This window comes from Lates calcarifer, linkage group LG24, assembly GCF_001640805.2.
Source record: "Lates calcarifer isolate ASB-BC8 linkage group LG24, TLL_Latcal_v3, whole genome shotgun sequence".
Taxonomy (NCBI): domain Eukaryota; kingdom Metazoa; phylum Chordata; class Actinopteri; family Centropomidae; genus Lates; species Lates calcarifer.
This window is the reverse complement of record NC_066856.1, coordinates 17022184-17044716: the sequence shown is the minus strand read 5'-3', so window position 1 is coordinate 17044716 and position 22533 is coordinate 17022184. Positions and strand designations below refer to the sequence as shown.

Genomic DNA, 22533 nt, shown 5'->3' with positions numbered 1-22533 from the left:
ATAATCAATAGGATTAAACTGTAGCATAAAAGTTATCTTATTGGAGATTCTAGGATGATGTACAGTATCTAACTGTATCTATCTGTAATAGTGATTTACTTTACTTTTACAACATGTGACTTCAGTCATTTATCAAATTTTACAAATATTTGCTTAAATATTCAAAAGTGTAGTAAGAAAAACAATCCAAAACCTAAAAACTCAACAATGACCTTATAATACTTCTAAAGTAAAGGCAGCTTAAATTGAATCCTTGTGCCATGCAGCCACACAGACTTTGAAGTTAATGAGACAATAGAAGCCATCACTGGAGGAGCGCCAATGTTTACTCCAACTGAGAACTCAAAACAGTTTTAAATATAATAACCATGACAACAAGACCCTCCCTGGTTAGCCTTTTCAATGTCTCTTCTCTTTTACAGAGATAAATCTCTCAGTTCATAATATATTTTTCCCAATCCAGCCCAGAGAAACAAATCATTAGTTGTTCAACAACACCGCTGTCTGTGCCCTTGAAGGGAGATGTTTGCCGTGTCAGAGAACAATTAGACACAAACAGAGTGAAAGAACTGGAAAACAAGTGTTGGTACTGTTTCAGAATGGTCTCACACTTGTGCCAGAGGCTCATATATCTGCAGACATCAAGCACACAGCGCTCCCCTCACCATACCGCAACTGAATGGGTGAGATAATAGCCCATGTATCCCATGGTAACATCTTTGCTGTCATTACCCCTTAGGCATCTGAATGCAGACTTGATTAGCTGCAATTTCCTGTGCAGGCACAACACCTTGAGGCTGTTTTGGCCCATTTTTGAGTACTACCTGTTTTACTTGCAGACAGAATCCCCAGCAGACAACAACAATGTCCAACCGTCATGTTTGGTGGTCAGAAATCACGCTGTGCAGATTTCTCCCTGTTATTGAGAGGACTTCCCACTGAGACACTGCAGTTAGTCTCCATCCCATGAGTATGAGCTTATTGTGCAGGAAGCAATCACTCGGTGCAATAAACCTGTCATGTTGAAGCCAAAGTATACTGTTGGCTTTGCTGTCATGTACTTTCTATGTTGCCACCTGCTAAATCATACAGTGTAATGTAATTTTACAGCTGATTGGGTAAATCAAACAGTGAATGTAGGGATGCCAGCATATAAATACATCAATAAGACAGCGGAAACAATTAATGTCCAAATACACAAAATGAAAGCCGAGAAAGTGCTTCTGGGACTTCAGCAGACCTCAGGGAGCTACAACAAGGCCTGGTTGGGTTCTGGACTAAACACGTTTACTTCCTGCAGAATTTAGTCAGTAAACTGATCTGACAGGTTGTAGATCTCACTGAGGGGGCCTAAATGGACTAACAAATGTCAAGATATCTGGCAGCAGACTGAGCCATTATGGAGGGTCTTTTTTTACCAGGTGCATTTTCACTGCATGCTCACTGCATTCCTACAGGACTGTTGCACTGAATTCTAAGAGGAACAGGTTGGAAAAATCAAAATTTTTGTTCCATTTTCAGAAGAACGATTGGTCTAATAGTTTCACTTTCTGGGAAAGTAAGTCCATGATGAATATCATATCCTCAACGATGGTTTCACTGACTGCCTCAGGCTCCAAATCCACACACACATCCAAAACTTAGTAAAATGTAAACAGGACTGTTGCATAAATGCCAGCTAAAAATGAAAATATTCACATTATATCTCACTCAGCGCATGACTTACTTATTCGAAAACTGACAAAAATCCTAATGATAAACACCCATGTTTACTTTTCATTATGCAAGGAATAAAAGAGATAAACACACTCTGCACGTCTTCACACAAAATAAGGCCATGGAGAGGAAAAGACCATCTTCAGTGAGGGAACCGTTTAGAAAAGCCTGACTCCACACAGCTGTGTCCCACATCTTCCAAAATGGCCTTGAGTGTTGGCAGAGCACGGCTTATTCAGCTATAAATAAAGCAAATCATTGGGCCAATCGAAGAATTAACATCAAACTAAGCTGCCCAGGAATAAAGTTGATCTGATCAGAAAATCAGTGATTCACACAAGTTAGGATAACATCAGCAGAGGGCCTAAAGGCATGAAATAATGTGTTAATACACAATGAGCTATAATATGTCTGAAATCAACCATTTAAAGGATCAAAAGCCTTAAAGAGCCATGGTATTGGCCCTTAATATTTCAAAGAGTCCCTAAGGACATTTAGTAGGCTATTCACTCCCCTCATATAGGTCCATATAGCTGCCTGCAGCTCCCAGCAGGACAGCCAGGGTAATATATCCTGCACCTCACAGCTTTAGATGCAGTAAAATATTAATGGGACCCTCCTTGGGCAAAAGGTTACCTCTGCCCTCAGAAGCCTCATGAGGCAAAGGGAGACAAAGCCAAAACGCAGCAATCATTATGATCTGCCCCATAAAAACAGGACAAAAAACTTTCCAACTCATTTAACTGTGATTCATATCCTCTCTGACTCCGTTAGATCGACTGTACTTGCAAGAAGGGGAGGACACGTGAAATCAAAAAAGGGCGTGAACTATCAGAAATCACCCCAGTGGCTTAGAACAGATGCAAAATCCCAAAGGTGAATGTTATATACGCTTCGTTCCAAAGCTTCGGACGTGCGTCAAAGCGCATGTGGGGAAAAGGAAACGGGGTACTTCTGAAAGATTTTAATAAGAAACGAAATCACTCAATCGGCGTCATGCAATACGTGCGAATCAAAAGCCACCTTACCAATACGTTGCCCTGCATCTTTGCAGTCTCAATCAGACTCTTTTCCTTCATTTTGCCTCCCCTCGCGACGCAGATGTGCTTCCGAGAAGATGAATTTGTAGACTTTTGGGCAGCTTCTGTCAGCTCCGCGTCCCCGCCAGTTCCCAGTCAGACCCCTTAGGTAGAGAGCCAGTTCATAAGTGGGTGGGCTTACAACCGAACGGATTGATTAAAAAAAGGAAAACAACGTGGGCTCCCCTCGGCGCACTGTACACTGAAAATGTGTATCGGCAGAGCTCTCCTTCCTTTCTTGCACACAAAACAGCAAATCACACAGGGAAAAATAATTACAGCTTAGAAGGAGAGAAGTTTGAGTGGTTTATGAACCACTATAGATCATCGCTTTTTTCTGGTTGGAAGGTGCGTAGAAGATGCTTTTTTCCCGTTAATTTCAGAGAAACAGAAAAATCCTTCTTCCACATTCGCCACTGGGGAATTGACGGTCGGTGCGTGTTTTCTAAGCTGCTGCAAGGAAGCATCTAAAATGTGATGGGCAGCGCGTAAAATAATGATGGCATTACAATAGACCTGTACAGTAACCTGCAGAAAAACTGACGCCAGATCAGCTGTAATCAGCTGCACATTTACACCCGTGAAGGTCGTGATTATGAAAAAACTTCACCTTCCTAAAAATCTGACCACATATAGTTTTCTTATTAATTACGGGCTCTTATGTGTAATAAATACTGAACCTTAAAGGTCATGATTATTAAATGGAATTATCAATCAGGAGCCTGTGTGAGCTTCTGGAGGGCTTGTACCTAAATGTCTGGACCTTTAGAAACTTGGTGTCCTTCATCTAAAGCCCCGAAACTTTTCATTCTCAGCTGCACTCATGACTAAAGGCCTGCAACACATAGATTTATGGCACAGAAACATCAACCGTTGTATAGACAGTCTACAAACCAGAACAAACTTTTCCAATTTCCAACTTGCTGTGCCTACACAGGCTTGACTGGTTCCCGACCTGGGGATTGAGGCTTCTGAAAGGGTCACAAGATAAATCGGAGGAGATGATCTAGAAGATTGGCCACAAATTAAAGAAGGGAAAAGAGTGTAAGTTAAAAACCTTTGGGATAATATATTTCCTTTAATTAACCTGGACTGTGTTGTTGATGTTTTGGGTTGTTCTGAGAGCTCCATGTGAAGCCCAGCAGGCTTTAATGTTTTGTATAGTTACAGCTTAAAAGCGTATATTGAAAGAAAAGACATCTAAAATCTATATTCTATAATCTACAGTGTCCGGTCTTCATTTGGAGGAGAGTAGATACTCCTCATCTGACTCATACTGTAAAAATGTAAAAATAGACGGAAAAAGATATTGCTCTCCAGCTGACCTGGCACCATCTAATAGAACTAAAGAATTTAATTTTTATTTTAATTTAACAATGTACAAGGTTCAGTAGGTCTCCAGGTAAGTCATTATACTTTATTGATTTCCTTCACTGACATCAATAACAAATCACAAAGAGATGTAGATAGAAGGAAAGTAATTACATTGATGTTTATGCTTTGAGACAATTAATTACTGCCCGACTGTGTATGCGACCACTATATAATCAAGGGCAGGAACTATGAACTGACTTATGGTGCTGAATAATGGCCAGAAAAGTGTTTTTTGCAGAACATTATGCAATCACAGTGATGTTGACCTTTGACCTCACTTCATCGTTTTATCCTATTAGTCATTTGTGTAAAATTTTGTCACAATCAGAGTATGAATTCTTGAGTTATGGCAAAAAAGATGTTTTAGTGGGGCCACAGTGATCTTGACCACCAAATTCTAATCAGTTCATCCTGGAGTCCAAGTAGACCTTTGTGCCAGATTTGAAGGAATTCTCTCAAGGTGTTCCTGAGGGAATTTCAATTTAGACAGTAAAGATCTGCAGATTACGTGATAGTAGAACTGACTGTTAGTTGCAGCCCTAGTCTCTAATATTTTGACCTTTGAGTATGCTGTATGGTTTAAATGTGTTTTTTAAGCTAAAAGACCACCAGCTTTCAAGATGAAGGCTGCCTCGGTTCTCTCTCTCAGGCTTCATAAATCAATATCACTCTGAAAGTGTATCTTCTGAATTTGGACTCGCACTATTTATTGTACTGAATAAAAAGCTGTACACTGATGATGTAGCCAGGCATCTGAGTGTCCTAAACTTACAGCAGCAGTTCACTGAGCGCAGATTCCCCTAGTGGGAAGCGCAAACAGCATGTCTCACATAAATCTCATTTGAAAGTGCCTGGTATTAATTATGCTGGATAAGGCTGTCAAAACACCCTAATGGGGGCATCGGGCTTCCTTTGACTCCAGCTGGACTGCTGACAGAGGGGGAACGCAGCAGTTGCAAAGACAGGTAGCTGGCTGTGCTGCTTCATTAGTGTGTCGGCATTTTTTCTACTGATTTTCTTCGTAACGACCTCTTCTGTCAAAGGCATGCTTAAATGATAACCATCATAACACATCATTTCAACTCTTGGCTAACAACTCCTGCTCTGCAACAACTTTATGCTCTGCTGATAGCACCACATTTAATCAGGGTTTATGTATCAAACATGTCACGTAAACTCCCCTCACCTACACGAGCTGGCCTCTACTACGCGTGAAATATTGAATTCACATGTTGTTTATACCCCTACTAGACACATTGGCCAAGTTGGAATCCATCATGCACAGGTGTGGTGGCCAAGGACATCTGTAACAGCAGTGTTGGCCACGCAGAAGCAGGCAGCAGCAGCCTGATGTTAAAACTGGGATGGGTAAGTGCTCTACAGAAAAAAAAAAACTGTCACAGACCAGAAAGCAACCAAAGCTACCCAGCTGCATGGAAGCTCTGCTGGGAAGAGGAAATCTGCTGTAGTGTGGACAGCTGCTGTCCAACTCCAATATGAGGAGCCACAGTAAACGGCTGGTGGAAGTAAACTGCTGCGTTACATAGACAGTGAATTCAAAATGGAAAATCTTCCAATTTTCTAAATCATTAAATATAACCACTTGACAAAAATACATAAAATATACTAAAAGACACAAAAAATATTGACGTAATTATTTTTTCATACAAGTGTCAATACTGGCTACTGGCTCTTTCTACAATATCTATATACAGCAACTACAGTATGGGTCAAGTAAGGGAAAGTTCATAGTTATGGCAAACACTTAATTCTAAGTAGTTAGATCACAGTTACAGTTAACAAAAAAGGCAAAAGGGTTTTGCAGGTTATTGCACTGTGAAGGAGCACAAACTCTTACCCAAATATCAAACTTTAACTTCAACTAAATTTAAGTTGAGTATGAACACAACAGTTCACTGGACAAAGTCATGCATCTTAAACTACCTCTAATCTGAGCTTGCATGAACACATTTACAAGGGATAGTAAAGGGATAACATTAACATTACTGGTTAACTGCATTACCCTTCTTTGTATCATAAATAATACACATTGAATAACAGAGATTAAGTTATTTGAGCTGAATGCAACATCACAACACAGGTAAGCAGACAAGACAAAAACATAAAACAGATGTGAATATATTAACTCATAACTGACCATGTACAAGTGCAAAAAGTTTTGGGCACTCAGGATGTTTAGATTTGTATCAGTGATGCAGTCAGGAAGTCATCTGATTGGCCCCAGATTCATTCTGTAGCATGACAACAAGTCTAAACACAGCCAGAGTTATAAAGAACTATCTTTTCAGCGACAAGAGTCAGTCTGGGATTACATGAAGAGACAGAGGACACTGAGATGGCCTAAATCCACAGAGCAACTGTGGCAACTTCTCCAAAATGCTTGGAACAACCTATCTGCCAAGTACTTTGGAAAACTGTGAGCAGGTGCACTCAGGAAAGTGGTGCTGTTTAAAAGCTGTGGGGCGGTCACAGCAAATATCGATTTGATTTAGGTTTTTATCTATTTATGGCACTTTGTATGAGGATAACTGATAAATAAAAACTATTCATTGCATTATTGTGATGACTTCAACTACTGTCTCAAACCTTTGCACAGTACTGTATATATTGAAACCAATATGATATATGACAATTACGTGTCATTGCACGACTACAGCAAACAGTGACTAGAAGCTAACAACTACAAAACAAGCTAAATTAAATGGTTTAGTGGAGCACAGATCAACTGTTCTACTGAAGACACATATTAACTGAGCCTGTACACATCAATTAATCTATTTAGTTAAATTATCTGCTCCGTAGTGGCCATTAAGAGGTATGGTAATGCATATACCAATAAGCAGTTCAAGTATTCTCAAGAAGACGCAAGACTCCAAAACTTTGACGAGCCGGAAAGCCTTTTATACAGAAGTGATTAAACCTTGCCCAAATCCAGAATTGATTGGCCCGGATCCCCAGTGGAGTGAGTCCAGAGAACAAGCTTCATTCTGGTGACGGCAGTCATCCAGCACAATAAACTCAAGCGAGACCTTCGTAGGACAAATCGATGGTTTCATTATCAACTTAATTACTTGATACCGTGATATCCTCTACGCGGCTGTCACCAGTGTGTCTTGCTGTTTTAATGACAGCCTGAGAGATACTGGACTTGTCTGAAAGCCAGATAAAATTACTGTAAACAATGTCAATGTCGAACTAAACTGAATCTAGAAAACTACCCCTAAATCCTCTCCTGATACAACAGGACTGTATCATTTCAAGAAAATAGTAAGAAAAGGTTCTCTCATGGCTTCTACAGCAGCAGATTAATCATGTGGGTCAAGGTGCTTTTGAATGGCTCAAGGTTTCGCCTACAGGTGATAAATGTTAAGCAAACCAAAGATAGCTGTATTTAAAAACCATTACCGAGCAGCAGGAAGAAACTATTCCAGTACACACACCATCAGCTGCTTTGCATCTCAAACATCTAAAAAAATGCTGGGTGCAGCTCTCTGCTGGTGGGGAGCTCCATAATCTAGATAAGAGGTCTGTGCTGACCTTCTCCGCCCCGGACTGTCAGGGCGACAGATCGTTACCATGTCTAATGAATTCAGGAGGAGAAAAAAAAATGGCGCACAGGCATGTAAAGCGCACATTAATCTTCCAGCCTCGATGCAGGAGATCTATTAGCAGCGTCACTGCCACATGCAGAGCCAGGAAGATCATGCAGTAATGTGCTGTTTGGTTTGAAAAATGCTAGTATGCTGTGTTTTTTTAGTAGTTCATCTGTAGAAAAGCAGTTTCTGCTCTTTTATTTGAGTTTTTATGCAGAAACTGTGCTGTAGGTGAAAACCACTCTGATCCTTTAAAGTCCAATTTCTGTGAATGCACTGACTTTAACACACCCTAATAAAACATGACATACAGTAAATTGTAAACTGTATTAGTACCTCCCAGTCAGCCCATTCTCAGTAGCACTTGGCAGCACGAGGTGGAAAAGTTACTGTAATTATTTTCCAACTTAAGGGGACTTTTGCTTCCCTCCACCCCATGATAGAGTCGGTAAGCACATCTGAATATTAATGGAACAGTTGCCTTGAACAGCAGGCTTTTGTCAGGAACTTGGATCAGATTCATCACTTTAACCTGCTACTGCTCTGCTCAGGGACAGGATGATGCCGATGTTCACACTGCACATCATCTGGCTTCAGCCTCACAACTCAACATTTCAGCAGTTCAAAAGATGTGAACATGGAAAAGAAAATCAATGACAGCATGCATAAGTTATTACAAACAAATTTTTATTTTAACTTTTAATGGAAGTTGTCGTTTAAGTTCCCCTCCAGACACCTTTTAAAATATGTAAAAATACTGTGCTCTTATTTTGTTTAACATATAAAAAGTTTAAAAGGGGGCTGGAAGCACAGTTATGCTTACTTCCTCACAGGGAAATACTTAAAAATGATTTAACTGAATTTTCATTTCAGAGGGTCACTAAAAGTAACAATACATGATTTCATCCATGGTTTACTCTATCTATGGTTGATAATACATCAGTGACTCAAGTTCCACAGAAGAACTTATTTTTTGACTATGAAGCACTTTGCAATGCTAGCAGAAGCAGCAGTAGTTTGTTTTGACACATATGGACATCCAAAATCAAATGGTTAGTTTAGTTTACTGTTTCTGCATTCCCATTCCAGCATGACACACGTGGCGTTATACTGATTATAGGGACCGCTTTACCGCTCAAAAGCCTCACATCTTTATTTCAGATGCTGGTGGACAAAAAATGTTCATGTTAGACACATGACTAACACAGTGCTGAATTCATTCCATACACTTCCTCGCTCATGTTTTTGGTTTTCAGAAGGCTAAAAAAAAACACTCCTCCAAACTCTTTAAATGCTGAGCACCGTGCTTACGACAGCCAGCATGCACACTGCTTCAACACGTGGAGAAGCTTGACAGACCTGTCATGCCAAGTTAGTGGTTGCTAAGCTCTGAGGGGTTCAGCAAGCAGTCGATTGCAGCGTCGTTAAACAGTATCTGCAAATGACTCGAGTCAATGTTTTCTCAGTGGTTCTTTTGCAGTATTTTACTGTACGTATATTACACACAGCGAGTAGGAATGTGGGGGAAAAAAAACACTTGACAGATAGTACCTTCTCTGTTGGCCTTCTCTGAATCTAAACTTCATCAACATTTACATGTATGTCCCACTCTACTGTCAACAGACTGTAAAACGATTAGACCAGGGCACTCAGTAATGCTAACAACCATTAAGGTTGACTGATGGCACTGTGGAGTTGGCTGTGCCCTGCACGTGCCTGGTTGTTTATCCATCACGGAGATACAGCCCACAGTTTCACAGCACCTCTGAGTTTGTGTTTTCTGATTAAATTAAACAGTATACCTTGGTTTTTGAAGCTGGACAATCTCACTTAAATCCATGTGGAAAATGTATTTTGTCTTTACACCACATGGCTAAAAGTATGTGAACTTTCTACACAATTTTGGGGCATGGCTGCAGGGATTTGCTCCTGAGAACTTCAGTGAGGTCAGGCAGTAAGGCCTGGCTCGCAGTTGGGGCTTCAGTTCCCAAGTGTGGTGGATGGATGGGGTTGAGGTCTGGACTCTGTACGGGCCAGACAAGTTCTTCCACAATATAATGAGGCTTTGTGTATCAGTGCACTCTCACATAAAAACTGTTGCTCAAAAGGGGACAGGGTGTCCATATACTTTTGGCCATGTAGTGCTACATTTTTTTTCATTCACATGTAACTTTGTTGTGTATCCAGAAACCTCCTTGAGGAGCTGTTATGGAATTAAATCATCATCAAAACAACATCTGCACGTCTGTAGCCATTAAGCATTCTGTCCTCTCATGCCTCTCATTATACAGTATCTGCAGCACTACCGCCTGACATTACAATTTATCAGCAGAATTAATTCACATAAACAAAACAACTCTAATTTCCTATCATATAGCCATACAGTACTCTGAGCTTACACAGAAGTTTCTACACTACATCAATGAATAATGAAACACGCCAGCAAAGCTTCCTTCCTGTCATCCTCTTTGTAATTTTTGCTGCTTTTAAATGAGCTGCATTCGGATGTGCTACTGGAAAAGGCTGTCTTTCATTACCAGTCAAGGCCCACGGATGCTGGATGTCTTTCGTGAACGCCCATTTGGGAAGATTAACTACAGGAATATGCTTTAGTGTCTGATAACGGGAGAGTCATATCACATTGCCCAAGGTGGTTTCTGGGGCAACAGCATGGCCATCAATCAGCTGGGGTGTAATCTCACTAGAAATCGTTGTCAGCATGCAAATTAGTGTCACATTTCACATTCTGTCTGTGTGTACATACCTGAAAAATTGAAAAAAAAAAGTCTGGTAAATAGCAGAGTAAAACTGGATCTATGTGTGTGCGATAAGTGTGGACACTTTCCGCAGAGATATTACATGAAACTGGAACTCGATTAAGGGGAGAAAAAAGCAAACATATGTTACACAATAAAGAAAACACATCTGGACACGAATGGAACAAGTTTCCTTGACACTGACATTAAGGTCAGTCATCAAACAGTGGTACAAAAGCATGGTACGCTTTATGAAAACATTTGTGCAGCAATTTCTGTTTACTCCAATTTTAAATTTTTTGCCTCCCATTGTGAAACTCAGAGTTGCAGCTGGAGAACACAATCTGAAACTGTGAGATTTGGCTCATAGGCTGCAGCGCATTTCAACCACAAATGTCTGTGTAAGCTATTTGAAAGCTGGCAGTAGCGTTATATTTACTGTACAGACATGAGAATTGTATCAATCTTCTAATCTACCTCTCTGCAGGAAAACATATTTCCTCAATTGTCATGCACTGTAACCAACCATGGGCTGAGAAGATGAATTGCATCAACTTGTTCTTAGAGAAAACACTGAACACACTGGTCAATTAATCAATGTTTTTTTGACATGGTACTACATCTAATGTTGTCTTTTTCTTGGGATGAACCAGCTTTTGTCTTCTGCATCGAGTCCAGTATATACATACAGTGCAAATTCCACCACTAGCAATGCAAACCATTACGTAAAGAGGCAATTACAGCCCCCAAATACCCCAAATGACTAATGCTGAAAAAAAGCCAGCCATAAATAGCATCAAAGATGAGGTTTGGCATAATGAAAATCTTGCGGAGTAGCCTATAACTTTAAACTCCAGAGTGCTAGAGCCACAGTGCACTCATTAAGACATATATTAACTTTATCATTAAGAGAAGAGTTAATGATGCTATAAGGTTTATCCCTGAGGAATTGGCTTCCTGAGGAATATCATGCAACAGACTGCACACTTGTATGCACTGCCGGTCTTCATCTATACACCAAACCAGGTTACCCTAAAGGACATGGCTGAGTAGGCTGGTTTTCAGCATTGCACCTGCATATCTGTCCCACTTTCTGCTGTTGTATACAGCTTGCTGCTCATTTTAGATTGTACTGTCTCTGGAGGCAAAAAGCCCATTAAGTAAAATGAATACAAACAGACAGCAAGGTGAGGTTCAGCAGTAGTGAAATATCAGAAAGTATTATGCTTTTGTTAAACTTTAATGACGGCTCAAGGTTTGAATCGAGTTGAAAAGATGGTTGATGGCTTTACTGATCCCTTCATGTCTCTGATTCTCTGCCATTTCGCCACAAAACAACTCATTATTATTGGCTGACAGTGCATGGCATCGGCCCTGTGCTCTTTATCCATCTGTATTAATGTGCCAGTATGTCCATAGATGTTTTGGCTACACAGAATGGATCTGTGTTTGCATGCCTCCCAAGGATGATTTACAAAGCATTGATTTGGAAGCTCACGGACTGGAGCACAATAAAACTGTTGTTTATGTTCAGGCAGCGAATGTTCATTGTCAAGAGGAACAGCATCTTGTTTTAGGGCAATGTAGAGCGCCATGGGAGTTAACACGACAAATCATCTCTTTTTAACTGCCAGGGACGCGGGGACAGATGAGGCTTGTGCGATCGGTTATACTCCAGCTTTTTGCAATAAGTCAATAAAAGCACCTCCACGAGTTATATGAAAATGGGCTGTGGCAGGGCCATGCTATACATTTCAATAAAGGCTGCAGATTGGAAATGCAGAGACACAAGGACAGAGCTCGGAAAACAATATGTAAAGTCACGGCCAAGCCAACAGAGTGCCAAGCAATCAGGCCAAATATAGCTAAATGACTGCCTCAGTTCAAATGATTACCTGCAGCACATATTGAGGGGTTTAAATTCACTTTAAAATGTGGTAATGAAAGTCTCTGCACTATTAAAGTGGCATTTTAAACTCATATAGTGACATGAAATCAGATTTTCAAGCTAGCTAATCTTATAGGGCTACAAAAGTATACATCGCAACCAATAGCCTATGGCCTAAAATAAGAACCATTTTATTGTTATAGCACAGAATAGACCAAATCTGGACAAAAACAAAAGTCTGCTCCCTGTGCACTACCCCTTAAAATTAGGGCGCTGCAAGCATGCTGGAGATTAAGTGATCGCATTCAAAACATGTACAAATCCAATATGCTTTCACCTGAAATTAAGTGAAGTGATTCTAATTAAAGGATTTCACTCGAAGGTTTCTTTGTTGCTCAGTGTACACATCAGGGTGCAGAGACACGCATGGGTAGCCAGGAGCTAACATAAGGTCTTCAAGAGCTTACTGCTGAAAGGCTTAGCTTAGGAGAGGGGATATAAAAAGGATTTCAAAGACCTAGATATTCCCTGAAACACACTTATATGGGACTATAATGAAGAAGAGGAGGAATTATGGCATCACCAAAATGATTCCATATAACGAGTCTATGTGGAAAGGTTTTTTCTTTCAGCTTTGTGGATCCTTAAGAAGACATTTGAGGTTCTCAGAGACAAACCATAACTTCAAATCCAAGTGGAGAAGTAGCTGCACTGGCAATAACTCAAATAGTTTCATCTCCTCTACCTTGACTAAAACAACACGAGAAGCCTGTAAGAGTCAGTGCTTACATGCTCATATGATTTATAGGCCAAATTTCCTGTGATCAATAACAATAAATCAGAGAATAAGAATATTAAATAACTCAGATTCATCTTCAAATGCCATGGCTGATAATCTGGGTATATAGATTTTTCACCAAGGACCAAGTCAGATTGCGTAATGGTAACTTGAAAATAAATCCTCTTGCAAAAAGAGGCATTTTGTTCCAGAGGAAATGTCCTTGATCAGCTAAATGGCCCTACAGTACAAATGTACAAAGTCATCTGTCAGTGATCTCACAGAGCCATCCCACACATTTCACTTCACTCATTGTGGTCTGGAGAGGCGCAGTAAGCTTATGTTTAATAACTTCAAGCACAGTTATGGTTCCCACTGGGATACTGGGCAGAAGTGCATTGATTTGACTGCCAAAACTGAGTGTTAAAGGGAGATTCCACCCACACACTGAATCTACATTAAGGTAAGGTAGAAATCAACACATCAGCAGCACAAGTTATCCAGGGCATACTTTTTATAATTGGTCCATTGACACTGAAATAGACATGAAACATCACATTTTAAAGTTTTCTCTGGTGCTGGTTGCTTGCCAAAAGCTTCATCCATTGCTGCATTTGCAATGCAAGAGGTTAGAATATGCCCTCTGAGTACCTCTACTTCTTCAGGGCAGTCTGGGAACTGCAGTGAGTTGCTATCAGAAAGTAACAAGATGGGCCAGCCAGACCTGGGCTAACTGGTTAGAATGCTAACTTCAGTAGAAGAAATGAAGTGACAGAACTAGAGGCAAAACATTGGTGATGCTTGTCATTGCTGGAGACAGCTCTTGACGCATAAAGGAATTGATTTTGATGCTAAAATCACAATGTTGTTTTCCTATAGACTACTAAGCAAACAGCTGTTTATGACAACATTGGCTAGGTAGCAATGGCAAAGACTTACATATAGGACCTTTAAGTATGACAACTGCTTCTGATGCACACAGAGAGATCACCCAAGGCCAAATGGCTGAAAAAATGTAGATCGCTGTCCTGGAATAATAATACATTCAGTATTCATTCTCATAGACAACCTACGGACTGACATGTTGATGTGTTGAAACAGTGACACATGGTGGAAGACTGTGAATAATGGTCTTAAAACTCTGTCACATTGCATAACTGTCACTTTTAACAAGTCATTATGTCTCATATTCCTATATCCTTGTATATTCCTCAAAACTTAATAAAAATGAAGAATCCAGTCACTGCAGTAATTGTGCTATTACTTATCATGATCAATAATTCTCCTGGTGCAGTTCAACTTTTACAAGCAAGGACATACATTTTTGTGAGTCCATAAATATTGATGTTGTAGAGGGCTCAGTTTATATTTCATTTATTTTACATTTTGGAAAACAGTACTGGTGAAAAATATCAGCAGCACGAAGAACACAGACAGAACAACCCGATGAAGGCTTATGGCTATTTGTATACATCTCTCTGGATATCTGACCAAGGCCATTCAACACATAGGTTTGCCCTGAGCAGTCTTGTGTGGGTTTAGTATATAAGGATAAACAGTGTGACTGTAGAGGCAGAGAGTGCCTTTTTCTTTTTCATCTGAATTTCCAGTGAGAGTAAATGAAACACAAAAGAACCTTTATTCTTTAGTTTCATATTCTCTTTCATGTATAAGGACAGGCAATGTGAGATTGGAATGGCTAAAATTATAGTTATTTAGAGTAACTGAGGTCCTGCTGTCTTACATGATGAGGTAGGAAATCCCACTGTGTCTCTATTAGACAGTAGAGCAATCCTAGAATGTCACTTTATGAAGTAAACTGCAGCCTATAAACAGCTCTAATCATTTTTTTTTGCTGCTACAGTCTGTGCAATCTTCCTAAAAAGTCTTCCATTTAAAAAAGAAAATGCTTCACAGCCTTAACACTAAACTCTTCATACTGCAAACCACACCATTTAAGTCTCAACATCAAGAAATCATTAATTTACTGGTTTTACCATTTCAGACGCCTCATTATGCAGCAACTCACTTTGCTGAGTGAGGCATGAGACTCTTGCACTGAAGATCATGAACTCTTTCATCCAGCAGAGGGCAAACTTAAACCCAGCCTGCCCTCAGCTCATGCACATCAGCACATTGCAATACTTTACTTAAACTTCTCTTTGTTAAAGTCTTTTTTGTGTTATATTTCCATAAACATAGTACAAGAAGTGGTACAATCCGTTCTGACAGAATCAAACACTTTGGATGCAGCAAGTTCAGTCTGGTTTGATGGGTACTGATGCCTCTGGGGGCATATAGTGGATATGCTTGTGATTTTAGATATGGCTCAAGTGTCTATCTCCCAACCAGCGGTGGCTGTTTACTGTTGTGGCGCCATTTGTCTCGTTGGGCCTTGTTGACTGCTTGTGATACGCCACCAGATGGGCTGTCATGACCCAAGCATTTTGCCGAGCCAACCGCTCACTCAAAGGGCCAGGGAGGTCTCGGTGACTCATGCAATTACACTCCCCGTGGTGTCAATCATCCCCGGGAAAACACAGAGCTGCCGTCAAGTTGTTGCAGCTGAATAATACCAACACAGCGTTAGACTGTGAAAGCACGCGCACGTCACAATCATGTTGTTTTTGCATGTTTTCCCAAGCTGACATACTGTAATAAAGCTCCTGTTTCCTCAAGGATTTCCTCAGTAGTATATGAGTATATGAGTATATGAGTTCAGGCAGGGAGAGCACAGCTGCAGCACCTGATGATTAAGTGCACACACCAGTAGGTTATTACTGTAACAGAAATGCCACTACAGCAGAATTAGCAATCTGCAACACATTTAAGAAAAAACACTTCACCTACTGGTGTTAAAAGTGAGAAAATCTATTCTCTGTGTGTGTGTGTTGCATTATTCATTTCACAGGGGTAGAGCTCTCAGATGTGCCTCCAAATGTAATTTCATTGTGTACACTCTAAACAAGTTCCCATACAAATACAAAGAGGCACAAGGTGTATTTGTTTTTTTTTTTCCCAGACAGAGTAAAGACAGCAGCTTTTATGCCTTGGAGATCAGCATGAAAGAGCAACTTCAAAGGCAAAGATACTGCAAAGGCTGCACTATATAGCATGAATGAGTTGAGCTTGACCAATGCCACGGCCCTGTCCTCCAGAGTCATCAGGACGAGAAAGAGATTGCTGCTGCTAATGAGTGGGAGAGTACAGAAATTCAAAGTGCAAAGATGATTGAGATAGGCATTCTTCTGCCATTTTACTAAGGGTACAAAAAAGTAAAAAAAAATCAATAATCATTTCCATAGACTCCAGTGAGAGAGTTGGAGTGATAACTGTGCATTACAATCAGCCTGCAGTGTAATGAGAGCAGGGATCAATACTTGGCACATTCATGCTGGTGTTTGCCCTGCTGTTGGCCAACAAAGCCACCGTAATTAAGAAGTCTACCCTCAATCCAAGTACCTTTCGGCTTAGCTCCTATGTTCCTTGAAATATCCGTTTAGCACTTTTGCTCTACTGAATAACTGGGTGCCATGATTATTTATATTCTGATGTAAGCTCAATAACTGCAGAAACAAATGAGTTTTAGTTTAAAAACACACAAAAAATCCATGTAGTAATAAGATGGACAAATAAGCCTCAGGAAATTTCCAATTATTTGACAGGACAAACATCCAACTGACAAATTTAGTGATGTGATCAACATATATTGGGGAGCAGCAGTTATATGCATATTCATCACAGGGGACTATCAATTTAGTTTTGTTTTTTTCTGTGTTTTCAACTGAATTACACAAATTAAACTTTCATATTCTCATTATGAGCCGCAATCAGAAGAATTGGGGGATTTTCTGGGCTTTGCAGATGCAGAGATTAGCAAAGTTGAAAATGGTGCTGAAACTGGGGGGAAGCTAATTGGGATTTAGTGTGCGCACACAGAACTGCAGGGCTGTCAAGGGCCAAGATAATCACACTAGCCTGCTGTGACCAAGGAAAGACAAAAGAAAGGAGCAGCATGAATTGTAGAGTCAAACAAAAAGAGAGTTAAGCTCTGAATTTACCCCAGAGCAGTGGGAAATCTTACAAACTGCAAAATACAACATTTATTTAATGATACCAAACTAAAGCCAATCTGAACAGAACGAATAGTGTACCTACGACATCTTATCACAGAAACAGTGTTAATGCTTGATCAAGCTCAGCCAAGAAGAAACAGTAAAGGATTACGGCAGTAAAATAAATCATGTTGTCAAAGCTGCTCCTGGCAAGAAAATATCTCCCATAACCATGCATTATGTATTCATTGGACTGTTATTCTTCCCTGTCAATCAGACTAGATGTTAAATTAGAGGTAATAATAAATAACTGTTTCAAAATGATGCACTTTTCAAAATATATTCCACTAAGTCAAAGCAAGACAGATAAATATGTTGCAGTGCCACACTGCCCTCTAGTGGTTCTTTAAAGTTACTACACTATTGTAATCATGCATTTACTCCAGTGCATTATTTTCCCTTGCTCATTCAGGTTTTCCAAACAGTAAGTGAAGACACACTATGAAATAAGAGGTGGCAGTGCATGACTAGAATATGAAATGACTGTTCACTTTACAAATTAAGTATCGTTACTGTCACTACAACAGCTAATCTGGTTCCTTGTGTTCCTTGTGCAACTTACTTTCTTCTTGTCTTATTCAACATGTCCATGTGCTGGTGTAATTGCTTAACATTAAGGATTATATTAAAAGTAATATAACTAGAAGGACTTCATAGAAATTTACCACCAAACCCTCACTATCGAAGGCAAAATATTCTGTTTGCAATAATATAAAATAAGAAAATATTAATATTTGAGAGGTTGAAACTAGAGAAGTTGCAGATTAATTGCTGCAGCTCTATTATATATCATCAATCTCTGTCATTTAGTCTCCTTCTTCTATATGTTCATACCATTGATCCTTCAAACTGCCTCATCTCTACTATTGCAAATTATTTACTACATTTCCCAGAGGGTCTCTGGGCAACCTTCAGAAAAGGAGAGTCCCATCTGTGTTGTGTGTGCAGGTAAATAGAATGATAACGTGAAAAGTGAGCACAACAGCAACAGAGAGATGGTTAAAATTACTAAAAAAGCTACAAGGAGGAGCAGATTCACTGGCTCCTAGATGTCGCTGCACTGCATAATGGTCTATAGAGGTTTCTGTCAGTGGAGAAACTGGCCTGTCTGCCTCTCCTATGATTCTCCTTGAGCCTTGAAAAAAGCTGTTGGTCTTACAGTGAACAGAATCAATGTCCTATAAAGCTGTAGTGGAAATATGCTCTGCCTCTGCCTCCATTTCGCCACATTGAAATGACAAAAACACCAAACAACATGGTGCAGGAATGCTGGTTACATGGCCAAGCTTGATTAAAGTTTCATTTTAAATGTTTCAGGGTCAGGTTTTCCTTTTAAAAATAGCCTACAATAATCTCAAGACACAGCACACTTACTCTCCTCTCATTTCAGGTGTTTATAAACCCGTCAAAGCTCGTCACAAGCTGATGACCATGACCATGTGAGGCTTATCCTGTTGGGAGGTCTGCAGACACATGCAGACCTAATCAGAGTGTCATTAATCCACGATGAAACGTCTCTGTGGCTGACTGTCAACATGACTGGAAATAGAAACTCCACAGAGAGAAAAAGGACTCATCAAAGAGAAATTCTCCTGCAGCGCCAAAGCTTTAAATGGACACAAACAGTTTGAAATTGCAGACGATCTTGCCGGCAGGCTAAAAGTGGCCACAGGACAGATAATGAAACGGACACTGGTGTCTGGAGACAAAAGTGACTGGAGAGGTGTTTAGTCTGAATCTATTTTCTCCCTCTCTCTTAAAGTTGACATGAAAGCAGAGATGAAACACCCAAAGCAGCAAGTGAAAGCACAATGCAAACATTAAAGTATGAACAACAATATCACCGTACTGAACAAACAAACACTGGGAATACTACAGATATGCAGCAAAAGACACTGATGTAAAGACGCAAGTCAACAGCAACAGCAGATATAAAATATATATTTCTGACAGCTGGGTATTTTGCTCTGGCAGTGGTTCCCTGTGGATCCCACAGCCCTGTCAGATAAGCTCAGGTAACCCCTCATCAACACCACCTCACGTCATGTCTCAAATATGCTCATTCAAATTAAATTTAAAACAGATTTTATTTAACACAAATGACTATATAAAAGTGGATATTGCAATTGTTTCATACATCTGAAGTGACAGTGTTTATGTCAGTTTGGTCAAGTTTGCATTTGTAATATTACCACCATTTCACGTAGCAGAAGCTAGATGTTTCTACCATTTAACCATTACTAGCTAGCTATGTCAGCCATTTAGCCATTACAACCTTTCTGAACAGTTTATTCCTGACCCTCACTTTTAGCTAACTCTTGTAGCCAGTTATCCATTACATCAGTTATAAACACTTAGCCATACTAGCTAACAATTACTAACTTTTAGCTAATTAAACCATTCATCCATTAACTTTAGCTATCTGAACTGTTTATTCATTACTTTGAGCTAACTCCTTTAGCCATTTATTTAAGACAGCAGTTTCAACCACTTATCCATACTAGCTTACAGTTTACTTAACCTTTATTCATTACTAAGCTATATATAGCTATATATAAACCATTTAGCCATTACACAACTTTTTAAACTGTTTATCCCTAACTGTTAGCTAGGCCTAGTTAATTTAGCCATTTAGCCTATCCATTACTTACTGTTACACTTCCATGCTCGCTTGCTAATTTGCATATAATAATATATATATTTATCTATTTATTTTTACTGAATCTGTGCATTTAAAAGTTACTTGAGCAACAATTTTTCCACTTACCCCCCTGACAACTGCAAAATCTTCCCTTGGGGTACAAGTAGCCTGCTAGCTCTGACTGTCAATCACTTTACAATGGTTGCCGTTGTGGTTATAACAGTAAGCGCTTTTAAAATTTTCTTTTCCACATATGAGTTGTCGTCTTTTGAAATTGTACCTACATATTAATACTACATTTTGCAGGCTCTCTTCATGCTTTTAATTCATGACAAGAAGTGCTCTATTGTGAATCCCCCTAGTTCCCAGTTTGAACTATTAAGCCCTGCATCATCACACTGAGAAAGAGAAAACCTGTCAGTGTCAGTTACACTGAGAGTGTTAACTGACACATCGCAACAGTGTGTGTTAATTCATGTCCACGCCCATCAGAGCTCATTTACCACATCATTCTATACAATTCTATGAGCCAAGCACCTCTCCAATCAACTCCAATCAACCCCAAATATTTGTAGCTGAAAAATCAATATTAGTAAACAGTGGGAAATCTGCTGTGGATATTCCATGTGTCGTAGCTGCTGGTGATAAATAAGCTTTCATACTTCATCTCCATTGACGGTGCATGTTGACAGAGCCAGATGTGTTGGGAATGAGAGCAGCCCCCGCATGCATGCACATACACACACACACACACACACACACACCAGAGCGTGTTTCTCCTCTAATGGTTTCACTGGAAAGACTCTATCATGCAGTCCCCTATACTCCCACATTCTCTTCCCCAACCTTCCTTTCATCCTCTCTCTCTCTCTCTCTCTCTCTGTGTCTGTCTCCACCTCCACTCTCATCCTCAAACCCCTTCTCCCCCACTCTTCTCCCTGTTGACTACAGTATATCCAACACAGCAGCAACAGCAGCAGCCTGGTAATGTGGGTCACAGGCTTGGTAGAACAGTGGCAGTATTGCACAATGTCTTCATCTTGGACTATGCCAGATGACTGTCAAGTTACTGATTAGGAGTTTAGAGCAGAAAATTAGATCAAGATGTGAAAAACTGCAAGTGAGCATCAATCCACCTGTGTCTTGCATCATTTTCATACTGGATCATACTGGATATTGCCTTTTTTTTTCTTTGGCAGTGTAGACAACAAAAATTGGCGTTTCTAGCTCCAAGGCTTCCAGTGTGCTTGTAAACTGGCCCTCAATATCAATCACATTAATTAAAGTGATTAATCCAGCTAATAAATTGTATCCAGGACAGACTTAACAACGTCTCCAAAGCACACAGACGCGCAGTAATAACCCCAACATGCTGAAAACAGCGTCTACAAAGCTTTCCCGAGCTTGCGCCCAGAATCACTGCCATGCTGCGTTCAAGAGCTGCACGAAGCTGCGCGTTTACCTCAAATCCCAACTTCTCTGAATAAGACTTCCTTACCTTTCCTCCCTTGGAGCATCTGCGATACGCGTTTGTGGCTCCTGCTGTTTGGTTCATGGTGAAAACTTCTGAGGAAAAAAAACAATGAAATAAAAGTGTAAAGCTCAAAGTTGGAGTCAAGCAGTCGAGCACGTATAAAGCTGATGAATGTTTGTTTTGTTTTTTTTACCTGGTGCGTCGTATATCCCCCCACGACTGTCGCTCCTCGTTATCGGCTTGCAAAGACGATTGTTTCAGTTCAGAGATGCATTTAATTGCTTCAGTGTTTTCCCAGATGTAGTCCAGAGAATTTAACGAGATCTCCTTCTGTTTGTTGTTCCAGACAAAGTGCTTGCAGGTTGTCACGAAGTCAAAATGTAAATCCGCTAAGAAGTTTGCCACCAAATCAACTGGTGAAACTGTCTGTTTTAAATCCACTTGCAGTATCTTCTCACTTTAATTCATCTGTAAATATGCACTTCCAAGATAACTCAACACTAACCTGCGCAGACTGACTGAGCGGTGTGTTTGTGTGTGTCTGCGCGAGCGCAGCAATTGCGCAAGCGCATCCCAGCTGACATCTCGAGTACACGTGGTTGAGGAAGGAGCCTGTCAACGTTGCACGCCCCCTCCAGAGCAGAAAACAGCAGTACAGGGACCGCAAGGTGCACCATAATTATCCTTCATGTGGAAACACATAATACTAGACTGCGCAGATCTGTTTATTAAAAACAATAAAGCAGTGATCATGTTTCCACTCCTGATGCTGTGTGTTTGTGTTGCATGTCTCTCTGTAATTTCCCTACTTCCTGATCAATTAAAACGCCATTACAACTTAATTTTTCCCAGTCTTCTCAAAGTAGCCTAATGCCAGCTCTGACTGACCCCTATCAAACTCAGATAAGATGAGTGACACCAACAGTTACTTGTGATAAATTATTTGTGACAATTACAATCATCATCTCAGTGTAGGGAAGTGGATTTATTTAGTTTCAATTATAGCATAATAAATGAATTTTGAGGTGTGACAGCTCTGTGGACAGACAGGGTGGTGCTGAGCTGTGGCAGAGCTGCTGTCAGTCACTTTTCAGGTTT

At 40.1% G+C, this 22533-nt stretch overlaps 1 protein-coding gene across 2 annotated transcripts in view; it reads right to left on the bottom strand.

Annotated features, from left to right (window-relative positions):
- Positions 1-21979, bottom strand: part of LOC108885088 (dipeptidyl aminopeptidase-like protein 6) — a 178952-nt gene extending 156973 nt beyond the window's left edge. Inside the window, exons 1-2 of one of the 2 annotated variants that reach the window (XM_018679278.2) lie at positions 21629-21979; positions 21460-21527 (exon numbers count right to left, since the gene is read on the bottom strand). In XM_018679278.2, the coding sequence (XP_018534794.1) occupies positions 21460-21516 (57 nt within the window). In that variant the 5' untranslated portion in view covers positions 21517-21527; positions 21629-21979. Of the gene's footprint in view, positions 1-2744; positions 3230-21459; positions 21528-21628 lie in introns of those variants that run through there. The other variant, XM_018679279.2, reaches the window with a different exon arrangement.
- Between the last annotated feature and the right edge of the window lie 554 nt (positions 21980-22533).